This window comes from Taudactylus pleione, unplaced genomic scaffold (assembly GCF_031769625.1).
Source record: "Taudactylus pleione unplaced genomic scaffold, aTauple2 ptg000791l, whole genome shotgun sequence".
Taxonomy (NCBI): domain Eukaryota; kingdom Metazoa; phylum Chordata; class Amphibia; order Anura; family Myobatrachidae; genus Taudactylus; species Taudactylus pleione.
Window position 1 is genome coordinate 3818563 of NW_028285193.1, and position 18856 is coordinate 3837418.

The 18856-nt window shown below is 42.1% G+C and overlaps 1 protein-coding gene across 1 annotated transcript in view; it reads right to left on the reverse strand.

The window, feature by feature from the left end:
- The window catches only part of LOC148474993 (adenylate cyclase type 8-like), a 37266-nt gene extending 30279 nt beyond the window's left edge, over positions 1 to 6987 (reverse strand). Inside the window, exons 1-2 of the mRNA XM_088457894.1 lie at positions 6904 to 6987; positions 612 to 701 (exon numbers count right to left, since the gene is read on the reverse strand). Coding sequence (XP_088314020.1) covers positions 612 to 701; positions 6904 to 6987 — 174 coding nt within the window. The remainder of the gene's footprint in view (positions 1 to 611; positions 702 to 6903) is intronic.
- Positions 6988 to 18856: the final 11869 nt, after the last annotated feature.

Below are 18856 nucleotides of genomic sequence, written 5' to 3' on the forward strand. Positions count from 1 at the left end.
TGTATATATGACCTCTATGTTATATCCGTTTCCCACTTTTTTTAGAAAAAATAAATGTCTGTGCATATAATGATGTACTTCTCCAAGAATAAGGCAGCAGGATAAACAAGCCACGATAAATGTACTTGGCTATGTTGCAAGGTTCAAGTGGATTTAAATAAGCTTATTTTCCACATTGCTGCTCATTCTCCCTCATGCACTGATAGACTCGGTGACAATAACATGTTATTAGAGCAAACATTCGCTCTCTGTGCAGAGTATGCGGATAATTTGTGTCTCCCTTGTGCCGCCTCTTTGTCTCTGACTGAAGTCAGAATTATTTCTGGAACCTCACTCGATACATTGTGACACCTTCACATCCATTTCTATGGAAGATTACCCTGGTGCTGAAAGCCTACGAGGATCAAGGGATACCGATGGCGGGCCAGCAATATTGCGAAAGGAAAAAGAAAAAAATAGAATAGCACTTATCTGTCGCTGGCGCAATTGTTATCTGACTCATTTTTGTTTGAAATATTTATCACAAGATTTATTTTGTTTCTGTATAGAGCACTGTAAGTGTGGTAATAAGCCTCCATTAACAGCAAGTCCAGCACAAGATATGTTATTACCTCAGGATAAAAGCAAATGTCTGTGACGGACGCTGAGGAATTGAAAGTCTGATTTTTTGAGGTAATTGATTTGTCGAAATCACACCAAAGCTGAAAAGAGATAAATAACAAAGAAAAGCATACATGAGTTACACAGTATAAACACATCTACTCTATCTATCTATCTATCTATCTATCTATCTATCTATCTATCTATCTATCTATCTATCTATCTATCTATCTATCTCTCCATCTATCTCATATCTATCTCATATCTATCTATCTATCTATCGCATATCTATCTAATATCTATCTATCTCATATCTATCTATCTATCTATCTATCTATCTATCTATCTATCTATCTATCTATCTCATATCTATCTATCTATCTCATATCTATCTATCTTATATCTATCTATCTCATATCTATCTATCTATCTATCTATCTAATATCTATCTCATATCTATCTATCTATCTCATATCTATATATCTATCTAGCTAATATCTATCTATCTAATATCTATCTATCTCATATCTATCTATCTATCTCATATCTATCTCATATCTATCTATCTATCTCATATCTATCTATCTATCTATCTCATTATCTATCTCTCCATCTATCTCATATCTATCTATCTATCTATCTATCTATCTCATATATATCTATCTATCTATCTATCTCATATCTATCTATCTATCTAATATCTATCTATCTATCTATCTATCTCATATCTATCTATCTATCTCTCCATCTATCTCATATCTATCTCATATCTATCTCATATCTATCTATCTATCTATCTATCTCATTATCTATCTCTCCATCTATCTCATATCTATCTATCTATCTATCTCATATCTATCTATCTATCTATCTAATATCTATCTCATATCTATCTATCTATCTCATATCTATATATCTATCTAGCTAATATCTATCTATCTATCTAATATCTATCTATCTCATATCTATCTATCTATCTCATATCTATCTATCTATCTCATATCTATCTATCTATCTCATTATCTATCTCATATCTATCTATCTATCTCATATATATCTATCTATCTATCTCATATCTATCTATCTATCTAGCTAATATCTATCTATCTATCTATCTATCTAATATCTATCTATCTTATATCTATCTATCTCATATCTATCTATCTATCTATCTCATATCTATCTATCTCATATCTATCTATCTTATATCTCATATCTATCTATCTATCTAATATCTATCTCATATCTATCTATCTATCTCATATCTATATATCTATATATCTAGCTAATATCTATCTATCTCATATCTATCTATCTATCTATCTCATATCTATCTATATATCTCATATCTATCTATCTATTTCGTATCTATCTATCTATCTATCTCATATCTATCTATCTATCTATCTCATATCTATCTATCTATCTCATATCTATCTATCTTACTCATATCTATCTATCTATCTCATATCTATCTATCTATCTCATATCTATCTATCTATCTATCTCATTATCTATCTCTCCATCTATCTCATATCTATCTATCTATCTCATATATATCTATCTATCTATCTAGCTAATATCTATCTATCTAATATCTATCTATCTTATATCTATCTATCTATCTCATATCTATCTATCTATCTATCTATCTATCTATCTATCTCATATCTATCTATCTCTCCATCTATCTCATATCTATCTATCTATCTCATATCTATCTATCTCATATCTATCTATCTATCTATCTATCTCATATCTATCTATCTATCTATCTATCTCATATCTATCTATCTTATATCTATCTATCTATCTATCTAATATCTATCTCATATCTACCTATCTATCTCATATCTATATATCTATCTAGCTAATATCTATCTATCTCATATCTATCTATCTATCTCATATCTATCTATCTATCTCATATCTATCTATCTATCTATCTATCTCATTATCTATCTCTCCATCTATCTCATATCTATCTATCTATCTCATATATATCTATCTATCTATCTATCTATCTCATATCTATCTATCTATCTATCTATCTAGCTAATATCTATCTATCTATCTAATATCTATCTATCTTATATCTATCTATCTCATATCTATCTATCTATCTATCTATCTCATATCTATCTATCTCATATCTATCTATCTTATATCTATCTATCTCATATCTATCTATCTATCTATCTATCTATCTAATATCTATCTATCTATCTATCTCATATCTATATATCTATATATCTATCTAGCTAATATCTATCTATCTCATATCTATCTATCTCATATCTATCTATATATCTCATATCTATCTATCTATTTCGTATCTATCTATCTATCTATCTATCTCATATCTATCTATCTATCTATCTATCTATCTATCTATCTATCTCATATCTATCTATCTATCTATCTATCTCATATCTATCTATCTTACTCATATCTATCTATCTATCTCATATCTATCTATCTATCTCTCTATGCGACCTGCACTAACGATGCAATTTAACGCCATTTATCAGTACAGAAGCACATGAACAGCCAGGGCTGTCGAGAGCTTACAAGGGTCCAGGTACTGGGGAAGGAGTTGGACATTACCAAACCTGGGTGGCATAGCCGTGCCCCCTCAAAATAAAATGTAAAAAAATACTATGCGCGGCCCCACGCACAGCTATGTCCCTCTCAGCAACTGACCGAGGCCCCCGCCGGGCCCCTCCAACAAGCCTGATCATGGATAATCAGTACCGCCCTTCCCTCTTTGTCAACAACTAACATGTGAATAAAGCCTAATAAATGTCACATCCCAGTTGAGGTTTGCTGGTGGCTCAGATAGATACCTACACCAGACCTTCCAACCTCCCCGAATTTTGCTGAAAAGCTTCTTTTTGAGGGCTCGGACCTGCTGTTATGATTGTAACTGCATTGCTCTGACCAATGGGGAGTTGGGGAGGTACTGCATGTTCGTGCACTCTGTTTCGCATAGGGATTGGGTGTCTCACGCGCCTCTAACAGGTTTACTGGAGGTGGACCGGCACTAGACATAGGGAACCTCAGGGGTTGTGAAAAATGCACCCTCAGTGGATTTTACACCCCCCTGTGGCGTACCCCTGTCCCTAGATACCAACATTAGATTTTGAGAACTTCTCAGGCTAGAGACATTAGTTGTCCTTCCTATTAGTTTAGAATACCAAGGCCAATCATCTTCACCGGCAAGTGTAAATGGCTACACTTGGACGTTTTGAGTAGCCCTAATTCTGGCAAAAACACAATTTTTATGAGATAAAGGTTAGCTCCCATTAATAAATAGGTCACCATGTGTACTGTAGTCTTTTCTCTTAAGCTGCTCTCCATCGTAAAAAGTTATTTTATTGCTGATTCCAAAAATATAATTGCATTATCACCAAGGCAGGAATTTACTGTGCCAGCGGGTTTTATTTTGCTCACTAAGTACGCTATATAAATGAAATATAGTTGTCATAGCGCTTTATACAGTACATATTTTTTATTGCTGTGCTTTTGCCTTCATGATCAATAGTTATTGGTTAGTGCCATAATTCATCCTGCATGGTAAAGTTTTTCTTAAAACATGGTATGTTATCTTTTACAAAAAACCACAAAACAACCGATGTACAGCTAAAAACATCAGCTTTGGCACTACCAAGAGCCTTTAATTTGTGTAGCTGCACCTTGATTACAAAGCACATGACATTGTGGCATGGGAGCAACAAGAAGTCAGGAAATCCACAGCATAATGGGAATCTGTGATCTTTTCCTTTTAGGCCTTATCTGACTGGAGGACAACCAGTGCCCCATTTTGTGATTAATGGAGGCCAGGACATAAACAGATTTAGAGAACAACCACTCTATGTTGGTGAAAATATCAGTATATAAAGTGGGTCTAGTATAGCTCTTCCTGGAAGATGCCAGTGATTAAGTATTTGCCACCTTGGTTCTCTACAAGTCACATTTAATGAAATGATGTATATTCAACCAACTGGAAAGGCATCATATCTATATTTGCCAAAGAGCATGTTTAGGGAGAGTGCTCTATGATGCATCCTGCTGTACTTTTTGGGTGGCTAAAATTATCTTCAGTGACAGTTTCTGGTTCTAGCTGAGACTGCTTTGAAATTTTTTTCATTAACGGACGCTGACTGTAAAATTGTCATATGGTGCAACTTTAGTTCCAAATTGTTCATTGTCACCAATATCACCATCACAACGGGTTGGGTATAATAGATCGTCACTTAAAAAGTCAACACTGTATAGGTCGACATCAATTGGTTGACAGTTCAAAGGTCAACAGGGACAAAAAGGTTGACACAAAAGGTCGACACAAAAGAGCGATATGGATGTAGGTCGACAGGTACCAAAGGTGAACATGGTAAAAAGCTCAACACAAACATGGTTGACACAAAAATGTTCAAAAAATGTTTTCTTGTTTTCGAACCCTAATCTTCACCCTAACCCTAAAACTCCCCTTGGTCTGGTATGTTAATATTGATTAGGTTAGAAAATCAGGTGCAACCAAATGGCTGGACAGCATACAGTAATTTAGGGGTAGCATTGTGATTTGTATAGACCCCCACTCTGGTGTTCTTATCATGCACATGTCCTGTCTTCATACTCTGCTCAACTATGGTTCAATAGCCATCGCACCACCTGCAACAGCTGTCGTCCAGTGGATGGATTGAGATTGTGTTTTTAGGTGAGGGAGCTGGGGACAACTCAGAGCTTCTGAAGAGGGAGGAACGTGGCATGCACCCAACAAGACATGACCATGCCCCCATCTTGCGGGCATGGCACTGCAAACAGGGTGTGCAACACTGTCCTGTATTGTGACAACTGAAATTTGGGAAGAATACACTGGTGTGCCTCGTTTTGCCGAGTAGTGCCAAAACGAGATTTCATTCTGGTAGTAAGATTATAGGAATGACCGCGGTGCGTTTTGGGAGGACAGGAGGTGACTTGGTACAATAAATTCAATCTTAATAGCTGGCAGTCAAGTCTCATTATTAACTTTTAATGAGGTTTATTATGTCAGCAAGGAAGCACCAATTTAGGATGCCAATGTCCCCTCATTTTCATGATTAATTTAAGCCATAAATGATTCTAAATTGTGCAGTAAGTGAACGTTTCCACCTTCCTTCTAAGAACCCACCTAGCGGGCAGTAGCATCTGCCGAGAGCAGTGAGTTTGTTTGCACCATATTATATTTGCGGTGTGCAAGATCTAGGTGCACGAAAGCCTTTTGAACCACACAGTTAGTGTGCTTCAGGAATTACCACACATTTCCTCTCTGTAAGCATATTGACGCTAATTAATAACACTAAATGCAATGTCAACATCTCAAATTGTAATTGGCTACTGGAACTTTTTTTTAGATCTCTTTAGTTTGAAAATCAGCAGCATATTATATATAAGACTGGACAAAGATTAAGGATATACATGTCCAGTAATAGTAAATATTGTTGTTGGCAAGCTTGAGCGAAGACAACAGAGCACCAATCAACTTTAAGTACGTAGAGCGGAAATTAAGGAACTAGAGGGAGAGGGGTTGGCGTGAGGTGATGAGAACAGATAAATATTGTAGATAGGGGGGGTAAAGAGAGGTGTATGGGAGGAGGAAAAGAGGGATGATGGGGGGGGAGGGGCGAGCCAGGCTGGAGCAGAGTATGTGGGTACCTGGTAATGGTACGGTAAAGTGAGAGAACCAAGGCGCCCAGACTGCATGGTACATAGCAACAGTGTTGTTAAAGAGCCCAGTGATATATTCCATTCAAGACACCTCTTGTGTATTAGGGGAGTCAGGATTTTTCCAATTTCGCGCAATTTGATATATTGCTGCACAGGCAATGTAGATAATCAATTTAGCAGCGTGTTTGGAGAAGTAGGGGATTGGGAGGCAGAGTAATATACATATGCTGGGTGGAGAGGAAGCGAGTGTCCAGTAATGGTAGTAAGAGATACAACCACAGACTAAAGTGGAATGATTTTGAGACATAACCACCAAGTAAGAAAGAAGGTGCCTGGTTGGCCACATCGTCTACAGCAGAAGAGAGAGAGAGAGGACCCCAGGGTATATTATATACTGGCACTCTGGACCATGGGGGCAGATGTTTTAAACTCTAGAAAGTGATAAATTGGAGAGTGATAAATTAACCAACCAATCTACTCCTGTCATTTTTCAAACACAGCCTGCAACATGGCAGTTAGAAAGCTGAGAGGCTGGTAGTTTATCACTCTCCAAGATCACTTTCAAAAGCTTAATATATCTGCTCCTATATACTGTACCATAAATTTACGACCTTGTAAAGTTCTCTTGTATGGCGTTTCAGATAACAAGTATATGGATGAAATGAGTGGCCTAGGTCCCATTCCCAGGCTCGCTCATGGACAAACAGAGTAGGTTACTTCCTCCAACTCCCGCCTCCAAGATTTTGCCCGCACTGCTCCCCACCTTTGGAACTCTCTCCCTCTCCCCATCAGACTCTCCACCTCTCTACAATCATTAAAACGGGCTCTCAAGACCCACTACTTCATTAAAGCCTTCCAGCTCTCATCCCAACTTGCTGCTACATGTTCCTTCCTCCCCGTCTACCCTATCTGTGTCTCACCTGTTTGTCTGCCCCTCCCTTTTAGAATGTAAGCTCTTACGAGCAGGGCCCTCTGCCCTCTTGTCTTCTCCCTCCTTTACTTTCATCTAATTCTTACTCCCCGCTAGGGCACCTAACACTTGGTTGCTTATGCTGTGCTGCCTTTGTGGGTGTTATGGTTGCTAATGTAGCAATGTATAGTATCCATGTCCTTGTCCTGCACTGTATTGTACTGTACTGTAAGTCACTGGTCACCTATTTGTTTATGTAGTGTGTAAGGCGCTGCGGAACACTTGTGGAGCCATATAAATAAATGATAATAATAATCAGTGGGTGGCAACTGGACTTATGCACGTTAGAGAACCATTTGCTGGTGGTACTTATGTAGCCAGACTTACGCCATATTCTGAGTCTTGCGTATGCTGAGCGGATGTCTATTTCAGTTGCTTCTCTTGTGCTCAGTATGGAATAGGTGTTAGTGCTGATAATAGTGATCACAGCTGATCTAGCTGCTGGGTACAGTGCATTCACAGAACTCCATGCGGTTAATCGCATTAATTTCCGTTCATGGCTGGCGCACTGAATTTTGGCAGAGCTGCGTGTGACTCAGTATAAAGCTCCAGATATACGCCCCAGCTAAATGCTCACTTTCCGCCCCCGGAAGCTCATCTAAATATGCAATCAACACGCAAAACCCAAATTTTGCATATTAGCGGGCACATCCCAGGCACAACTCCTATCAGAGAAGGTCCAGCTGCCTATCTATCTTCCCAGCTGCACCGTTCTTGCCAACTTGACGCACCAAGCACAGAGCTTATCCATACAACAGACACGATAGCACAATAATAAGCCTCTGGCATAATGACATTTCTGTAGCTTCGTAAATTACTTTTCAAGTGTTCATTAAAAAAAAAACAACATATTGACAGGACTCCATCCCGATCACAAACAGCTCTCACAGACACCATAGTGTCAGAAAGTGATAGATTTGCTGCTTGTGTCTGCACAGTAACTCCTGTGATTAAACCACTGTGCAGAGAAGTGTATAACCTTATCAAAAAGCAATATATATGGATTTATTTTCTTGGAAAGAACTAAAGTAAAATCACATTTTGAAAAGCACTTGGTACATAACCTAATATTTCCCTCTAATATCTGTCAAGTTGGAAGCATATTAAATTTACAGTGTGATACCGCTATGTAGCAGAGTATTGTAGTAATAAAGTACTGGATGGGGGAGAAAAGGCTGCAAAACAGTAAAACTGGTTACTAAAGAGCAGGTAATTAATATTTTATAGCCGAGGACCAATGTCTCAGTAATACTTGCTAGAATAACAGTTGGTCAGGTAACTCTTCATACTGTAAGAACATGTTTTGTTGCCATGGCCTTAGATTAAAAAAAAAAAATCAGATTCACTATTTGATCAAACAACCTGCTGATCGAGACAATGCTAATTGTTTGCCAGATCACATGGGTTAAATCCGATTTACAGTGTTAAACGAATTGCCAGCCAAATTCATTAACTTGCATATAGCCAGTGATGAATCAATTAGCAGACTGCAATTGCCGCCGATTCGCTTATCTCTACTCGCAATGAAACTTTAGCTGACAAAAATGATCTAGTAAAACTCGACAAAAAATGATTGAATGAAACCAAACCAGTAATGGTATACATAATATTGAATACAATTCTGTGATTTTATAAGAGGGAAAGTCTGTTTTTGTATCAAATAGCAACTGGCACAAAAACCCGAGTTCCGCCTACTGACTGCGTCAAGCGTGGCTTCATCCAGTGACCCTCCAGGGTAAGGATGGAACTACAGTATGATGAGGCAACCGCAAGTTTAGGGCACAAAAGTAGTTACAGTAAGTAACTAATAAAAAACAAAGGCCCTCATTCAGAGCCGCTCGTTAGCGGCAGTACGCTCGTTCCGAGCGATGTTTGCACATCTGCGCATGCGTACGGTTTTTAGTACGCATGCGCGAACCAGTCAGTGCGGCCGAAAATCGTTTGTACGCTATATAGCGAGTGCCTGCTATTTTGAGTGACAGAATGAGGCGTATGTGGGTGGTAACAGGGGAAGGTGCTAGAAAATGGGGAGTGGATATCCGAACGCAGGCGTGCTTAAAGGTCAAAACGGGCGTTTTATGGGTGTGTATATTTAAAACAGCAGCGTCATTGACCACGTCACTGGGTTATTTTATAGCCAGAACTGCTCGCAAATTTGTGGTAGCAAACACCAACCACAAGAATAGCGAGCAGTTCATACGCTGGTCGATGTACTCGATTAATCTAATAAATAGCGGACATGACGTATGGTGCGAGCGGCCAGGGGGCGTTTTTAACAAATAAACGAGCGTATGTTTTGCTCGCTCGTTCAGACTTAGAGGTGTGAACAGACTGCAATGTGCGTACGGATCATTTGAATAGCCACCCCTTGTTTTTAAACGAACGACCGCAAATAGCGAACGGCTCTGAATGAGGGCCAAAGTTAGTTAACAGTTTCAACATTATTGGGAAATGTAATAATGTAATAATATGTCATTTTAATAGCTGTCAACCTTAATCGTTCTTTCTTTTTACCATGCTAGACATGATATTACCACTTGTTTTGAGCAAACAAACACTGTAGCACTAGATGTAATAGAGAGAATACCTGTTAGACTCTTCATCATCCTAAAAGTCTCACAGAACCCACATTACTGGCCCTCTACACCATATGTTTCTGTGACACCCAGGCACTGCGTAAAGGCCTCTACAAAACTTTGTAATCTGTGCCTGGCCAGGAGAATAACTCTGTCACCCCCCTTAGGCCAGGCCCTACTAGTTTTGTGCACACATACATTTGGTATTTACAGTTGGAGCTGTCTTGGTTGCTGCAGGGGAATATGTCCTAATTTAGCACTTGGCACCCCACACAGTTTTGCCATACTTGCCAACTCACCCTGATTGTCAGGGAGACTCCCAGAAATAGTAGCAATCTCCCTGACTCCCTGAAGAGTCCAGCAATCTCCCTGATTGCACCTTACCCCCATTATGAAGCTGTTATATACATATATATATATTATATATATATATATAAAATAAGAGATATATACATTCAAATGGGATCATTAGTATCAATGCCCTGAATTAGTAATAATAAGGCACAATGGGGGAGATGTATGAAGCCCAGAAACGGTATCAGCGCACGTTATGTGCGCTGATACCGCTTCTCCTCGATGTATGATCGGGGGTCTGGGCAGTAATTGACAGAGGCGCTATGCGCCCCTGTCATTATCGGCGCTGCTATCTACAAGATAGCAGCGCCAACAGCCTGGGCTATGTACGAACGGTCATAACGCATAACTGTTCATCCGGCTGTAGCTGTCGTTATCGACAGCTACAACCTGGCGCTGCCCTATCTCCACAGCAGGGACAGCGCTGTCCCTGCTGCTGCGGCTGCCGGCTCCAGGGCTCCACGCGCGGATCTCACGATACTTGCGAGATCCCGCGCATGCTCAGTGGAGCCGGCCGGGACAGAGACACAGCGCATCAGCACTAGGCTGATGCGCTGCTGTCTCTAGTGGGTAGCGCCGGAGGGGGGAGTTAACGCTCCCCCTTGACATGCTTTTTCAAAAGTAGGTGAGTATGGGTTTTTCCCAACTATCCAAATCCCTCTGCTCAATTATTTGTACTTGGAACAATGAGTAACTGTTAACTAACATGACACGCAAAATTAACAAATGATCATATAAACCCATTTCCATGCTACCCCCAAATTGTGCTTCGCTAAGTGCATGCATAGTCTGTGTACAGCCCTGCCTATGGCTACATTACCCTGTATGTAAGAAACTACGCTCCATATGTGCTGTGTACCTGCATCCTGACCTGGCATAAAGTACATACAGTATATTTCGGGTGCATGTATTCTGGGATTAGCTAGTAACATTTCGGGAGCAGAGTAAATACCTGAGCAGCACTAACTGTGTAGAAATAACCAGGGACAGTATCATGGAAGAGGAGATGATTTTTCTACCGGTGACCATAAAACAAAAACATCATTATCCTGCTCTTCTACAGAAAGATCTCGTGGTCACGAGATGAAAAAAAAAAGAAGCAAATTCCCTCATGGACACTAGGAATAAAAACCTTTATTTCCTGTGAAATAGGCACATCGTTAAACGTTGAAAATTGGAATGTCGCTAAAATGGCCATTGGACGCTCCAGAACATCGCAGACAAAATAAATCTTACACGCAGATTCAAGTGCTGGCTATTACGGAATCGTGCATTACAGTATTACTCCTGGATCTAGTCAAAAGGTCGACAATAATAATGTTGACAGTTATGGTGGCAGTCAACATGTCAACAGGTAGAATGTCCACACTAGGGTTAGGTTGCAGTCTGGAAAGTTAGCGTTAGGCTGCCGTGGGAGGTTAGGGTTAGGCTTCGGGGGGAAAGGGGGGGTTATGGTTAGGCACCAGAGAGGGTGTTAGGCTTAGGCTTAGTGCAGAAATACTCTCCTGACTGCCCACCAGGGATTATATGTCAACATTATTGCATGTCGATATTTCATCACTAGTCGACATATCATACTCTATGATGGTATGTTTAGAGGTCAAGTAAATCGTTAAGCTAATATACTAAACAAATTATATATCTGTGCTGTAAAAATATTTTCTTTTGTGTAACCCAACATTTCGGTCTTTTGACCTTTAGCACAATAACGCAACAAAACATACGGTAATGTCCATAACGTAAACGATTTAAAACTGGAATCAAACCCCCCCCCCTTGTCAAGACTCCTCTTGTGTGATGTGAGCTCATGCGTGTAAACTGTAAACATCACGATTAAGCATTGCTCGCTGCAAGCTAAGAAAGAATACCACAGTCCTTGCATGCAATATACTGTACAAGAACTGCAGAGATAAATGTGACACTATTTATAAATCGGCTGTCAGGTACTTATGAAATTATGGTGCTAAATCCATAATATTAGTTACAATAAGAGTTCTAAGACAAATCTAAACTTTTCTAAAAGAGAATAGAGTGAAAGTGAATAGACCACCATTATAGAACGGCAAATACCTACAGCAAAAAAATAAAATAAAAAAGATTACACTTTAAAAAATAAAAATGATGTCATAGCCATGAGAATATATTTTCGGGAAGTCCTAGGCCAGACGTAGGGCCTCATTTAGGACCTCAATGTGTGACGGTAAAGCTGTCCACAGCTTCAGTGCTACAGTACATGCAAAAGCAGGCCAAATTTTCCATGCATACAAACCTCCCCCCCCCAAAAAAAAACAAATATGTACATCCCTTGTATCATATCCCAGTTTATCCATGTCCTATCAACTTATCAACTTCGCGATAACTTCCAGAGGATCTACTGTAAGGGCCTGCTACAGAGTTGTGCGCTGATGCAAACGCATTTGCGCATTTTTGCCGCTTAGCAATTGCTAAAATATGTTAATGCATCATCCGGCGGACTTTGTATTGAGACCCTCACCGGAGCCCTCGCAGCTGCCCGTAACTGCGTACACAAACGCAGCATTGGACGGAGATCCTGAAAACATCGACTCATCGAAGTGAGTCTATGGTCACTTCGAATGGCCGCGGTAACTGGGACGCTGGAGCTTTGTTCTCTGTGTGCGCAATCTCAGATGCTGGCTAGTACACGCTCAGGAAAAGACCACGACACGCCGGCATTTTGCCCGGAACTTCCTGTAACCACCCACAAAACAGCCTCGTCCTGTCAATCAATTGCGAGTGAATCCTTACAGCGAGCACAATCGCAATTAATTTGCAGCGCATGTGCAATGTGGCTGTGACCAATGTGCAGACCACCGATCATAGATTAGCGTTCAACTTTGAGTCAGGTGCTATGTTCGCTTATAAAATGCCTCTATCTCACTGAGGGGTCTAAGCAGTGTTAGGAAACAGAGTGAAAAGTGATCAGGTACCAGCCAATCAGCTCCCAACTGCCATCTCACAGGCTGTGTTTGAAAAATGACAGTTGGGAGCTGATTGGCTGGCACCTTATCACTTTTCACTCTGTCTCCTAACACTGCTTAGTAACTAGACCCCCAGAGTGAAAAATGATAAGAAAGTGATAAGGTGGCAGCCAATCGGCTCCCAACTGCCATCTCACAGGCTGTGTTTGAAAAATGACAGTTAAGAGCTGATTGGCTGGCACCTTATCACTTTTCACCCCGTCTTCTAACACTGCTTAGTAAATAGACCCCTTATACTGCTGCAGACAAGCCGCTCTCATATTTATAGCAGCTGCCCAGATTTAATTCTCTGCTGCAAATTTGTTTTCTGAGTGGAAAGAGCCAACATAATTTGGCTTCTTTGTGATAAAAAAAAATAAAAAATCCCAGATCTTATTTAAAGAAAATTGCCTGTTTCATTTGGTGGAAAATGGCGCTGGCAATAAATCTTGTTTTTTTTTTATTGTTTTTCGTTTTTTTTCTTTTAACTTTTTTCAATGTCATTTATGCAGACTTGTAAAGCATGGAGTTAGTTTGCTGTAAAAGAAAAACGTGATATACTAAACCAGATCCAAAAAGACTGCATATTCTGCATTTATAAATAGATTTCTTTGACTCGCATCAGATTATATTGAGGATACTTTGGCTGCTGGCAGAGAAGGGGGGGTCAAGGTTTTGGCTGAATGTTGACCACACTATTATTATAATGTTACTCAACAAATCTAGTCATTAAATGTGATATAAACATAAAGGGACATTATTGCAACTGAAATATTCTCAAATGATGAGAGTGAGTTGATGAGGGTGAGTTGATGAGAGTGAGTTGATGAGGGTGAGTTGATGAGGGTGAGTTGATGAGAGTGAGTTGATGAGGGTGAGTTGATGAGGGTGAGTTGATGAGGGTGAGTTGATGAGAGTGAGTTGATGAGAGTGAGTTGATGAGGGTGAGTTGATGAGGGTGAGTTGATGAGGGTGAGTTGATGAGGGAGAGTTGATGAGAGTGAGTTGATGAGGGTGAGTTGATGAGGGTGAGTTGATGAGGGTGAGTTGATGAGGGAGAGTTGATGAGAGTGAGTTGATGAGAGTGAGTTGATGAGGGTGAGTTGATGAGAGTGAGCTGATGAGGGTGAGTTGATGAGAGTGAGTTGATGAGGGTGAGTTGATGAGGGTGAGTTGATGAGAGTGAGTTGATGAGGGTGAGTTGATGAGAGTGAGTTGATGAGGGTGAGCTGATGAGGGAGAGTTGATGAGAGTGAGTTGATGAGAGTGAGTTGATGAGGGTGAGTTGATGAGGGAGAGTTGATGAGAGTGAGTTGATGAGAGTGAGTTGATGAGGGTGAGTTGATGAGAGTGAGTTGATGAGGGTGAGTTGATGAGAGTGAGTTGATGAGGGTGAGTTGATGAGGGAGAGTTGATGAGAGTGAGTTGATGAGGGTGAGTTGATGAGGGTGAGTTGATGAGAGTGAGTTGATGAGGGTGAGTTGATGAGGGTGAGTTGATGAGGGAGAGTTGATGAGGGAGAGTTGATGAGGGTGAGTTAGCAAGAATGGCGGTGGCACAGCCCAGTCAGAACCCTGCAGTACAGAGATAGCAAAAGCTATATCCATACTGTTATCTCTTTGCGCTATAACTATACAGCTGGGGCTTCTTGATAAAGACGATGTCCAGAACAATCATCACATATTGCTGCAATAAGTCACAATAAGAGACATTTCAAATAAAATAAAAATGGATTGTATGATACACATATACACCTTGATCAGTTAGTAATACTCATATATCACCACTACTCTCACCAGAACAGATTTTGGAGGATACCTATTTGGAAAATCAAGCAAAACATCTATTTAAGCTAATATATATAGTTGCCTCAGTGGCCGTGCTCCCACTCCCCCCTTTGCCTGGCCAATTCTTATCATTGTGGCCACAGCGATAGAAGCCGCGTTGACTGAAGGTGCTGACAGCTGCGGCCGCACATAAAACAAATGACCTAGTGCAGCCATGGCAGTGAGGGGCCGGCTGGGGATAACAAATATCGGGACACGGGGTCTGGGGCTGCCGCTGGCCTGTCTACATTGATTGCTTCACACTGGCTGGTCCCTCCCCAGGGAGCAGCCAACCTGTCACCGGGCTCAGAGTGGGCTGCATCAGCCCTCCTCTTCCTGCTCCTCGGCTGGCTCATTGCCTGCGGCTGTGCCTCCTCTCATTGCCTGCGGCTTTGCCTCCTCTGATTGCCTGCGGCTGTGCCTCCTCTCATTGCCTGCAGCTGTGCCTCCTCTCATTGCTTGCGGCTGTGCCTCCTCTCATTGCCTGCGGCTGTGCCTCCTCCCTAACCCTCCCTTAGGGGTGCCTAACCCTAACCTTCCCCCCAGTGCCTAAACCTAACCCCCCCTACCCCGCCGCCTAAACCTAAGTCCCCGTGGGGGTGCCTAACCATAACTCTCCCTTCCCTTAGCCTAACCATAACCTCCCGGGGGGGCTGCCTAACCCTAAGTCCCCCCCGGGAACCCTAAACCCAACCCTAAATCCCCCCCCCCCGCGGCTGTCCGGTCTCCCGGCGTCGGTAAAATGACAGGCGTCTAGATTTAGACGCCTGTCATTTAACCCTCACCGGGATTAAGCAGTCGGGAAGCCGGCTATCGGGATTAGGTCCGCCGACTTCCTGACTGCATACCTAAACATGTATACAGTATGTAAAAGTTTCCATACCATGACTTGATATGTCTGACTTTACATTCAAATGTACCGCACACCCTGCACCCACAGGTAATTATACTTACCTCTCCGTCGATTCCCGAAGCGCTGCTCTGGACCGGCGCTGTAGAGCAGCAAACACTCACTGTGAAAATGCCGTGGCCATTTTCCCAGTGATCTGCGCATGTGCAGAAAACATGTCCCCGGGAAGGTAGGTGCGGGCACTATTTTCCCAGAGACCCACGCATGCGCTGTAGATTCTGGCATGAAGCCAGAATCTACAGCGCTCCGTGCCGCTGAGCTGCAGACAGAGAGGAGGGATACAAACGGAGGGTGCACACGGGCCCTCCTCCTCTTATAAAATGCCCCTGGTCAGTGGGCCTGATTCAGCAGAGGACGCAATGCCAATATTTAGGCAGAACGAGCATTTGTTTACTATTGCGCATACACAAACACACTGCGAATGCACAGCAATTGCAATGTCATTGTGTTTGCATAGAGGATACATCCATCCAAGTGAGTGACAGGCCAGCATTTTGGGGAGATAATGGGGTGGTCAGAGAAAAATGCAATAGTAAAAAGAAGATTCCCTCCAGCACACTGCAGCAATATTAGCAAAAATACTTGAATCCTACATGATAATAGAAATTCAGGAGGTATTGGTTGCATACATTTGCAAATATATGATTAAGCGCCGGGCCAGCGTCAAGGCTCCTCTATACCGGCGTCCCTAACATTAAGGGGTTCACGTCCGAGGTGCAGAGCAGCCCCAAAAAATGCAATAGTGTCAGACCGTTTGAACGCCGTTTCACAGGTGTGCATAAAATAGCCCTTGTGATCGTTTTCACAGCAGGGCTGCTTACAGAAATGTCCCGGGCTGGTTTTCCATCCCACTACGCCCCTGCCCTGGACCATGATCATTGACAGATAAGCTCTGAACAAGAAACTGTTTGTGAGCAATCATGAAGGATCAGTGACCTGACTGGAGTCACACTTCTCAGATATCTGTACTTAAAAAAAAATCCTAGTCTATAGAGCTCAGCTTTGTAAACTGTACAAAGTAAAATGCCATATAAAAGTATGCTAGTCTGTTTTCATTTTCTAAAACTTCTACTTGCAAAGACCACAGGAGAGGAAACTACAAAGAAACTGACTTGTTGGATCACATATTATTACATATTAGTTAGGGGTGAGCGGGTTCGGATTTCTGAAATCCGAACCCCCCCGAGCCCCCCCGATCCGAGTCCGATCCGAGTCAGGCTCGACTTTTCCCGCCTGACTCGGATCTGACATCGAGGCAAAACGTCATCATCCCGCCTTCCGAGTCTCGCGGGTTTTGGATCCTATATAAGGTACCCGCGTCGGCGCCATTTTCTCACTCGGCTGTGGACAGTGAAGAGGGAGGGTGGGAGTTAGTGCTGTGTAGTGTAGTGTAGTGTAGTGCTGCTGTTGTCCACTACTTCAAAGTCCATAGGGGCTGGCTGTGTTGTGCTGTGCTGCTGTTGTTAATAGGGGCTGTGTCCACTACTTCAAAGTCCATAGGGGCTGGCTGGACTGTGTTGTGCAGTCAGTTCTCCATAGGGGCTGTGTCCACTCCAAAGTCCTGTGCAGTGTCCCAGTCCTAAAGGGGTGCTGTAGTGTTGTCCAGGGGGTGCTCTGTCCATCAGGGGTGCTCCCCCCAAGTGCTAAAAAAATAATATATTTTCTGTGTTTGTGAATTGTGTGCGCAGTAGCCGCACGTGCATCAACAAAGTAGTGCCAAGCGTGCGCCTGTGTCATAAGTAAAGGGCCGGCTGGCTTGACCGTTAAAGGGTGCTGTAACCCCCGAAAGTACACTCCAGTCCAAACCAAAAAAAATTTATTTTCTGTGTTTGTGAATTGTGTGCGCAGTAGCCGCACGTGCATCAACAAAGTAGTGCCAAGCGTGCGCCTGTGTCATAAGTAAAGGGCCGGCTGGCTTGATCGTTAAGGGTGCTGTAACCCCCGAAAGTACACTCCAGTCCAAACCAAAAAAAAAATTATTTTCTGTGTTTGTGAATTGTGTGCGCAGTAGCCGCACGTGCATCAACAAAGTAGTGCCAAACGTGCGCCTGTGTCATAAGTAAAGGGCCGGCTGGCTTGACCGTTAAGGGTGCTGTAACCCCCGAAAGTACACTCCAGTCCAAACCAAAAAAAAAATTATTTTCTTTGTTTGTGAATTGTGTGCGCAGTAGCCGCACGTGCATCAACAAAGTAGTGCCAAACGTGCGCCTGTGTCATAAGTAAAGGGCCGGCTGGCTTGACCGTTAAGGGTGCTGTAACCCCCGAAAGTACACTCCAGTCCAAACCCAAAAAAAAATTATTTTCTGTGTTTGTGAATTGTGTGCGCAGTAGCCGCACGTGCATCAACAAAGTAGTGCCAAGCGTGCGCCTGTGTCATAAGTAAAGGGCCGGCTGGCTTGACCGTTAAGGGTGCTGTAACCACCGAAAGTACACTCCAGTCCAAACCAAAAAAAAAATTATTTTCTGTGTTTGTGAATTGTGTGCGCAGTAGCCGCACGTGCATCAACAAAGTAGTGCCAAGCGTGCGCCTGTGTCATAAGTAAAGGGCCGGCTGGCTTGACCGTTAAGGGTGCTGTAACCCCCGAAAGTACACTCCAGTCCAAACCTAAAAAAAAATTATTTTCTGTGTTTGTGAATTGTGTGCGCAGTAGCCGCATGTGCATCAACAAAGTAGTGCCAAGCGTGCGCCTGTGTCATAAGTAAAGGGCCAGCTGGCTTGACCGTTAAAGGGTGCTGTAACCCCCGAAAGTACACTCCAGTCCAAACCCAAAAAAAATTATTTTCTGTGTTTGTGAATTGTGTGCGCAGTAGCAGCACGTGCATCAACAAAGTAGTGCCAAGCGTGCGCCTGTGTCATAAGTAAAGGGCCGGCTGGCTTGACCGTTAAGGGTGCTGTAACCCCTGAAAGTACACTCCAGTCCAAACCTAAAAAAAAA